The sequence below is a fragment of the Typopeltis vanoorti genome, chromosome 5, assembly GCF_054136105.1.
Source record: "Typopeltis vanoorti isolate ZY-2024b chromosome 5, IOZ_Tvanoo_1.0, whole genome shotgun sequence".
NCBI lineage: Eukaryota > Metazoa > Arthropoda > Arachnida > Uropygi > Thelyphonidae > Typopeltis > Typopeltis vanoorti.
In genome coordinates, this window is record NC_143553.1 from 100,435,535 (window position 1) to 100,445,900 (window position 10,366).

The following is a 10,366-nucleotide window of genomic DNA, read 5'->3' on the forward strand; positions in this document are numbered from 1 at the left end:
CGGATGTGCTAACTTTACTAATATTTCTCCAGGATTTGATTAACGTTGTAAATTCATACTAATATGTAGATTCATACGTCAAAACTGGTTTCAGCACTTATGTACTGAAAGAGGCTTTCAAAATTTGAAAATAATATTGGTTACAACGCATTTTTCTTCTTCTTTTTTTTAATAGTGCAAAGCAACATTTCTGCTCTACGAGAAATTCAAAACATTTAATTATCTCACTGGTATTTGTCTAACACGTGTCTTTAATTCCTTACCTTCTGAAAATTAATCTCATGTGTACACATCTTTGAAATGATATTCCACACCTTAACACATCCATCTTCTGAGCCAGAGGCCAATAAATATGGATTACGGATACAAAAAGCAACTCCTGAAACTCTTTCTCTATGAGCAACCAAAATGCCCAAATAAACAGGAGGACTGGAAAGAGCATCAACTAATACAACAGCATTTCGAGCTCCATAACAAAACACACCGTTGCTATTATAATGGCTAACCCTGGTTTGATAATTATTTGGGGAAGGTCCTAAACAAATGCAACTCATGATTACTTTTAAAGTATCCTATATTTAATTGCAACAATGAAGCAAAGCAGATAACGAACTATATATAACATATATCACGATCAAACACACGTGCTATCATGATTCACCACGCCGTACTTTCGAAAACAAACATGCTAAACTTATTGATACGCCCTCTCTTTTTCAATAGTGAATTTAAAAACAACATATATATATATATATATATATATATATATATATATATATATATATATATATATATATATATATATATATATATATATATATATATATAAGGAGAAAAAGAATGAGGTAAAAAATTAAATATTTTAAGGTCTTATTCTCTTATAGGAAGTAAGAGAGTTCTTATCTAGCTATTGGAAACAGAGTAGGCAATTGAATCCCCGGCAGCCGATTAGCAAAGGAACAAGAGATCAGATCGCCGATGTGAGATGGATAATAGAAAGAGCACAGGAATATCAAAAGAATGTCTACCTTTGTTTACTTGACAATAGGGAGGCTTTTGACTCTGTAGATCATGGGAAACTGCGGAATGTGTTAAGAACAATGGAAGTACCAGAGCATTTCATTATCCTTCTGAGGAATCTTTATTATGAACAAGAAGCTACTGTCTGAACAGATCTTGGAGAAACTGAACATTTACAATAGGTAAAGGGGTGCGACAAGGATGTATTTTATCTCCATACATGTTTAACTTGTACGGCGATTACATTTTAAGAATGGCAGGGCTGGAGGAGTCTTCGGTTGGAATAAAAATTGGTGGAAGAAATATTAATAATTTGAGATATGAAGATGATACCACCTTGCTAGCAGAATGCAAAGATTTGGATTAACTTATTATTAAAGTTAAAGAAGAACGTGCTAAATATGGCGTTAAACTTAATCTCAATATAGACAAAAGTCATGGCAACATGTGAACTTAATGATTTTGAAGTAGATGGGGAGGAAATGGAAGTAGTTAACAATTTTGTGCTCCTAAGATCTCGAATTGATAAAGATGGGTAGTATACTGAAGAAGTTAGAAGAAGATTATTACTCAGAAAGAAAGCAATGACAAATTAAGCAAGATCTTTAAAGATAAAGATATTAGCCTCGCAACAAAAATCAGAATCTTGAAAGCAATGGTATTCCCTGTGGTACTGTATGGATGTGAAAGTTTCACACTGAGAAAGAGTGAAAGAAAGAAGATAGATGTATTTGAATTATGGGTTTGGAGACGTTTACTAAGAATTCCATGGACTTGAAAGCAAACCAATAAATCACTGATAGACAGAATAAAGCCAGATTGCTCCCTCGAAGCCGTAATCGTCAAGCAAAAAGGTCATATTTTGGACATATTATGCAAGCAAATGACAGTCTGGAGAAAATGATGACGATGCTTGCTAAAGTTGATGGAAGTAGGAGAAGAGGAAGACCAAGAATTGGATGGGTGTTTGGAGTTACAGAATAAACTGGAATGCACATGAAAATTCTGAAATATATAGCCAGCGATAGATCTGAATGGAGAGCGTATGTTCATAGAATCACCAGGAGTCCATAACGACTAGATGTAACATAATATCAACAACAACCTAAAGAGTATCACTAATTTTAAGCACCATCGGATGAAGAGATGGAGGGAATGTCTTCATATTGTCGTAAACTCAATAGATTAATGTCTGAAACAGTGTGGATTCCACAGGTCGATTTTCTTAGGTTTAAACGAAAAACGAGTTTTCAGAAGAACAGGAATAAAAAAAATTCTTTGACATGTCCATTGCTATGTGTTGTTCCCAATATGTAATTCTGCCTAATTATTTTAAGAATCCTTTGAGCAGAAAGATGCCGTAATAATAATAATAATAATGATGATGATTATTTAGCTACGATATGGTTGATTATTCGATCGTCTAAAAGGTTTCCAATAAAGAACTAGAGGATTTCAACACCTATCTTAAGGACCAAAGCCACAATATAAAGTTTACTTCTCAAAATTGTAAGACATTACCTTTAATGGATATTCTCGTGCAGTCTTTGAAGATAAAAGACTCACTTGTTCAGTGTACAGAAAACAAACCAAAGATCGTAAGACTGTATATTCCTCCATGATGAAAAGTTTGTACCACAAACCCTTCAGATAAGATAGGCATAATCAAAACAATAAGGGACAGATCCTATAGTACCTTAACATCATTAAAAAATAAAATTAAATAAAGGACTTAATTATTTCTCCCAAACTCTTTCCCTTAATAGAAATTATGGTAGAAGACAGTCAATGAAATTTTATGAACCTCGTTCAAAACATAAAGAAACAAAAATGACTTCAAAAGTGCTGTCATCTTTCCATGGATCTGTAATTTTCTACACAAAATTGCTATAAAAGTTATTTTACTTAGCTATGCAAGATCTCCAAATCCTTGCAGCCACCGAAATCGCCTCACCCGCGATTCAAGAAATGGGGGTTCTGCAAAATTCATGTTCTAGCGATACTAGTCTGATGGTTCAAACGGACGTTAGGAACAGATCCGCATGCCATTTTAGGGATGTTGAGAACAAACAAAAAAATAAATAATATAAATCTGATTTAGATTTCCACACAACACACGAGGTCAATTCCGCATTCTAAAAAAAAAAAAAAAAATTAAATAAATAAATTCTAATGAACATTACTTTTGTCATTGAATTTAAGTCAACATCACAAATTCTATGCATTTCTTTTCTATGCAACAAAAACTATGCATCATTCTGTATCAAATTTAGTCTTTTTCATCAAAAATCTCGCATTTTAATTATATCTACTTTTATCCGTGCTTGTTATTCATTTTAATAACATAACATAACATCACTGGCCAGAATTGAAGAGGAAAGATTTATGAGCTGTGAGCTCGCTCTAGGATGGAGGGGGGGGGGGCACGGAGATTAATCGTTGTTGCTAGTATTTAGAATGGCTTTTGGCCTCTTGTATTTGAAGAGGTCAGTTTCCTAATAGTTTGCTGCCTGTTTCACTAGATCGTTGGGGTGTGTAGAGATCTTCGAGAATAATTTTTCTGCTGTAGTTTGTAGGAAGGAGTGGATGTAAGGGAGGTTTGTATCCCTATGCAGTCGGACGTTTCTTACAAACCACGGTGCATCCAGGATCATGCGCAAACACTTGTTATGCACTCTCTGTAGCCTGAGGATGTTGGTGTTGGATGTGTGGCTCCAGGCTGGAGATGCATATGTCACTATGGGGCGGATCGTCAGCAGGCAGAGGAGTACTTTGATTCTGGTATTTAGCTTGCCTTTTCTGTTTATTAGAGAGTAAAGTTGTGCGATGGCTTTAGATGCTTTCTTGCATAATGCTTCGATGTGTGGGTTGAACGTTAATCTTTTGTCTAGTATTACCTCAAGTTATTTTGTTTTTGTTTGCCAGGGGATTTTGGTGTTGAATAGATAAAGGTGCCCCTTGGGAGTTGCCAATATTCTGGTGAAAAGTATCGCATTACTCTTTTGGGGATTCACTTGTAATCTCCATTTGGATAACCATTGTTTTAGTTTTAGTAGGTTTTCTTGCAGTTTTTTAGTGACGAGATGTGGTTGTAGAGATCTGGCAAGTACTGCTGTGTCATCCGCATAGAGTGCTAAGATGGATGACATTGCGTTGTGTGGGATGTCTGCCATATATATCGAGAATGAAATCGTTGCCAGTAGGGAACCTTGGGGGGAACTCCCGCAGAGATCCGTCGCTGACTTGAAACTGTTCCGTTTATTTTGACTTTTATGTGTCTGTCCTGGAGGTAAGTTTTAATTAGGTGGACGGTTCTTGAAGGTATGCCTGCTGAGATGAGGTTGTGTAGTAATCCGAAGTGCCATATCTTATCAAAAGCTTTTGCTTTGTCGAAGAAAACTGCTCCAGTGTGCTGGTTCCAATCGTCTGTTTTTTGGGTGTTATATACATCCTTTGTAGTTTGCTGGATGCAGGCCCCATCAGTTTGCACATATAGCCGGGGTAGATTTTGGCTTGGTGTTGTGGGATGGCTCTCACTACATTTTAAGCACTTGTATTCAGCTTTACATAATCTCTGGGCATGACCATACTTTTGGCACCTGTGGTACTGTCCTGATGAGGTCCTTTTTTTTAGTGGTTCTGGGCTGATTTTTAGCCTGCAAATTGATGTTAGGTCATATATGTTTTTATATGCCTGACAGATCTCTACTAAGACGAGTTACATCGGACTTTTGTCTGCTCTGGTCATTCTGCCGACCTTGATGGGTGGTAGGTCTTGGTAGCAGAGATCGGCGGCTACATCTTCTATATGTATGTATGTGCTCTGATACTCCATGGAGTACCACCTTCGGGCTCCTCTCGGAGTCGAGGGTGAAGGTGTGGTATTGTACACCTTCATTAAGTGTTAAGTCTGTGGTAGTCCATTATAGTGGCAGATTGAATTTGATGCCATCGTCTAAATTCTTTGCTGTTGTGTATGCTATCTGTAGACTAGTCATAGTGGCCCTGAGTTCCGTCCACCTGTTCTTTTCTCTTAAGAAAATTGGGGGCAATTTCTCTTCAGTGGAGGAAGGGGGGGTCAGAGTTGGGTCCGGCTTCTCCATACCGTCATCCGTTGGTAGTTTATTCGTTTGTGTTTTGCGTTTTTCTGCATGTGGGTCTCTCCTTGTTTCTGGTGTGTGTGTGTGGGGGGGGAATTGGAGATCACCAAATCCAGTTTTTCCTCTGTATTAGCAGTATCTTCATTTTCCTCATCGTCCCTCGTTGTGGAGTACTGTTTCAAGTAGCCTGGCCATTCAACTTCAAATTTTTAGTAATTTTTCAGTAGGCTTAGCACCAGTCCTTTGTCTAGTGCTTCTATCAGGGCGCCGGTGTCTATTTCGGTCATAATTATGTCTAGTAAGTTTTGATGGGGGGGGGATCAATTACTAAGACTAAAAATTAAGAGCGAAACCTTACCTTTCGCTGAACGAATCTCTGAACGAATCGCTGAACGAACACGCCACAGAATACGGTGGAAGAAAGCTACAGTGATACACCGTAGCAAATACAAATTTGAAAGACTCTTAATGGAATCAGCCTCAGCCCTAAGAAATTCTCCTAACCTCAACAAATTCGGTTGTATGCGACTGCCCCAAATTTGGGAGGCCTACATCAGCAGACCTTCAGCCCAACGGCCAAGAACACCTACATAGCCCGCTAGAGGGCACCATCAGGACTATTAGGAGAACAATAGCTTCATCTCTTCATTCCCAGTTTCTGTGTTGTAGTGCCTACGTGCACGTAACTTTTTTTTGTAAGTTCCTTTAGAAGATGGCAACGTGACGTTGCGAAATATCGGAAAATATTTATTAACGTTTAATTTAATTTATATCCTTAACTACGCTGTTCAATTCCTTAAGTGTTTTAATAATGCATAACCAACGTATAAGCTTGTCTACGAGAATATGTAAATAATTAGAATTATTTACATAAACTGCAAACCGCCTTCATTAAACAACCTCCATTACACCTTATGTTAATTATCCACTAAAGTTAATACTGACCAAGATAATCATCTCGCATCTGCGCTAACTCCCATATTCTTGGCCCTAGGAAAACATACATTCCTCTTGTTATCATAAAATTATCATGATATCACGAATTCCCAAATGTCCATCGTCATTCCCCTGTTCTACTATATCACGCTCTGCTTTTTCCTGCACGCGCATTATCCAATCTTTCGCTTCTATTTCATACCTTTGTTCCTTCAAAAGTGAAATGTATTCACTCTAGAAGGAACAAAATCACCTTTAACGAAATCGCATTTTATTTTAATAAGCAACGGTGTCCTGCAATGGTATACGGTGTAATTAAAACAAACCTATGTTGCTCTTAATACCATAAATAAACAAGCGGCTCGCTCTTACAAGTGAATAATTCAATACAATCAAGCAAAAAATGTTATAATTTTAAAAAAAATCAGATAACTCCATTTATTTCGGAAAGTGGATAGATACGGACCTAAAGCCTACACTTGTGGAAATTTACGGAATAACTTAACTATTTCCTTAGCAGTCACAGACAGCTGGACAAAGGAATTATCAATGATTTCAAGTACCATCCGAAGAAGTCCTATCTAACTCTTGGAATGTTAGGTCTTTCACCATTCTAAGAGACACACACACCAGTCACTGAATTCGACACGTTTATTAAATACCATGTTGGACCTCCTTTAGCTCGAATTGCATTCCATATGTGGCTTGGTTGGCATCGATTCCACAAAGTATTAAATTGCATTCATTATACGAGACCTTCACCAGACAATCTTGTAACTGACTCAGATATGACGGAAGAAGACTTTGATCCCGTATCAATTTTTCAAACATGTTGCATACATTCTCAATGAGGTTCAGATTCAGTATTTGTTGTAGCCAGGAAATATAGTGGAAGTCGCTTTCATGCTTATTGAACTATTGTCGTCCAGCAACAATGTGCATATATTTCTTGGAAGACACCCAACCTTCCAGCAATATCAGGACACACATTCTGTATCAACAGAATATTCCTCACACAATGACACCACATCCGGAATCTTGAGTTGTGTTTCCAACGAAAGCTTGATTCATTGATTTATTTGTCTCCCACCACACCTATCGGCCTATGGTCAATACAGAATAAGGTATTTTCCGTGACTCTTCGATCCACATGAATTTTTAGAGTCTTGCAGTGTCCAAACATCTTTTCAGCTTTCGCAGAAACCAGAATTTCCGTATATGTCACTATAGCGAAATGCTGGTTTCTGTATTGACAGTCATATTGACATCCGGCTGTCAATACTTATCTTCTTTAATTATTCTATGTGCGTAGTTCAGTGAGATATGAGTCGCGAACTGCCTTCATTAAATGCTTCTGTCAATTGCTGCACACAGGAAATTCTGTCAATACAAGCCTTCATAGAAGACGTCGACCGCTTTCATAACAGACTGTCTTAACACCACAGACAAATAATGCGGCTATTTTTCTACTGATTAAACTACCGCGATATCTCGTCTTTTGAGAAACCAGTCAACTCTGCTGTTATCAAAATCATGTCTCTAACCAGACGAGTAGCACAATAAGCCCTTTATCGAACCCCGAAAAAAACCTGAAGTTCACCATTGGTAAGTAATCATCACTGTTGATGATTACTGCCTAATAGCATTCTTAAATAGAGCCAAGAAATGTTATGCACGTGAATAAGTATTTTTATACGCTCCGTAAGTTTAAAGACAACTGCAAAAAGATTTCTAATCCAATGGTATTTGTAGCTAGCCCAATAATATCACTAATTATAAATGGCATCCTGTAAAGAAAGATAGTTATTACTATCTCTGGTCTCTTCCCCTGACCGAATATAATTTGCCCGAAATAGTGTGGGTTCTATGGTCAGATTTCATGAAGTTATAGGAAAAACCTGAGTTTCTGGGCGATAGATCTGGCATTCACATAATAGATATCAGCTTACTCGAGAACTGGTCGAACAATGGCTATGTAAAAGTTCTCCTATTCATCGACTGGAATGAAACTTAGAATGATCTTTCTTTGTGAAACCTAGAGCTATGGATGTAAACGTCACTTACACAGGGCTACACAGGCATCTATTACTCTGTTCATAAAAGCTAACCCAAGTTTCGAAGTAGGTGGGATTAAACCGCCTCATTCATCTACACGTAATCCTCATAATCAAAGATTGCAAATGATGTAACAAAACAGTCAGTACAGTATATAATAATAATGCAGATATTGATATAAAAAAATTGTGTATATGTAAATAGGCTATATAATAATAAGCTAGAATACTGATATTGAAAAAAAATTATGTACATTTATATTTAAAAAAAGCACTACTCTTCATTTTGTATTACACAGAAAATGTAATAGAGCTTTACAGTATATATGTAAATACTCTGTATGATGATAAATAAAATGTTATCACATTTCAAAACAAAAAAATAAAAAATGTATATATATATATATATATATATATATATATATATCTAGCTATATATATATATATATATATATATATATATATATATATATATATAGATAGATAGATAGATAGATAGATCTTAAGAGTGAAAAGTGTAACGTATGAAATTACAGCACAGTTACCTAAATATCATAAAATATATGTCATTCTCTGAGGGGGTAATGATAAGTGAAAGTAAAATGATGTACCAAATTGTACAGATGGTTAGTACGGAATTCTAAAGTTGTAAAATTATAAAGTTTCATTGGTTCATTGTTGCTGTCGATTTTTTTTATTTTAATTATTATTGAGAAAAGTGAAATGAATGTATTTAGCATTATCTATTGCATGTTAAGAAAAAAGTAATTGTTAACCTGCTCATGCATGAATTTTTATATTAATTTATTATTATTATTATTATTATTATTATTATTTTATTCACATAACTTATACACATTCAAAACAAGATATCACATAAACAAAAATTTGACTGGTGATACGCAACAATTCACATTCTACCCAGGAATCTAAGAATAGTCCGTCAGGTAGCGTCGTAAAATATGGACTGTTCCAAGTAATGCTGTTTTTGTAGGTCATATTGGGTCACTTCGTTGATGTTTAATTGCTGTAAATAGTTGGATAGCTTCTTTGAAGTTGCACCAAGTGCACCGATAACTATTGGGATGACTTTAGTGTATTTAAGTTACAGTCGGCCAACTTCGATTGCCAGATCTCGATATTTATTCATTTTTTCCAGTTCTTTGTTGTTGGTTTTTAGATTCAATGATTTTGATAGTGAGCTTACGCGGATCTTATGCTTATCCATAAAACAGTGATAATAGCACGAATAATGTCTGTGAACATCTGATATTTGGTAAGAATTTCCAGGCAAGTCTGTGTGTGTGTGCTGTGGAAGTACCTGTGGTTACCATAATCACTCAGAGGTAAGTGATTCCCCATTTATATAAAGGCCAAATCGCTAGGCCTAACCCACATTGTTTATTTATCGTTCTAAATATCTCGCAATGTGTGAGCAAGAGGACGATGATGCTTATATTAACTCACTCAGCACCAAAGGACGTTTAATTAACATTCTCAAAAAGGTACTAAAAAAAAGTTGAAAATGATTGGGCAAGCACTCTTAATTTCTACTCCTTGCCAAATGAAATTGAAGAGTGTGAAGATAGTTCCCAGGCTGAGGCGAAACTCAATTTAGTGATTTTCCGTAATACTCGGGCTCGTAAGAAACGTAAAACCTCTGACTCTGAACCTCTCATGGATTTAGGTATGGAAGAGATCACCCACAACCTTGATCACACTGCCTCCCTCAAAGAGAGGGTACCTCCGATTGTCCTACGTGAAAAAAGGAAATGGACACAACTGAGATCCATCATGTCAAACCTTCAGATACAGTATATCTCGGCCAAAAATACTGACGATGGCGTTAGGATTCAGCTTTCTGTTCAAAAGACCAATACTGCCTTACACGTGGGTATTTTCTGTATGTCATGATAAGTACAATTCCAAGGTACTGTATTTTGCACACTAGCTGGACTTTGAAACGTTATGAGTCTGACCAAAAGGGGAAGGACACTAAACATCACTATCTTCATTTGAACTGTCGCTCTCTGTAGGATCATCATCAGAATCACTCAGCTCCAAATAATCTCCAACAGTTTTTCATCTCCTCTTCAGTAAATCCCTTGTAGTAATAGGCCTTTTTTTTATGCCTGATGGACCTGGCTTTTGGTTATCCATCTGTAAAAGAGATGATAATTCCAATTAACACACTTGCTATTCAGTTATGTTTGCAAAAATAAAATAAATAAAATTATAAAAATATTGTACAAGAAC

General features: G+C 36.3%; 1 protein-coding gene across 1 annotated transcript in view; it reads right to left on the reverse strand.

Annotated features, from left to right (window-relative positions):
* LOC150106689 (gem-associated protein 5-like) overlaps positions 1-655 on the reverse strand; it is a 560,402-nt gene extending 559,747 nt beyond the window's left edge. The window contains exon 1 of the mRNA XM_090392643.1: positions 264-655. Within this exon, the coding sequence (XP_090248769.1) occupies positions 264-554 (291 nt within the window). The 5' untranslated portion in view covers positions 555-655. The remainder of the gene's footprint in view (positions 1-263) is intronic.
* Between the last annotated feature and the right edge of the window lie 9,711 nt (positions 656-10,366).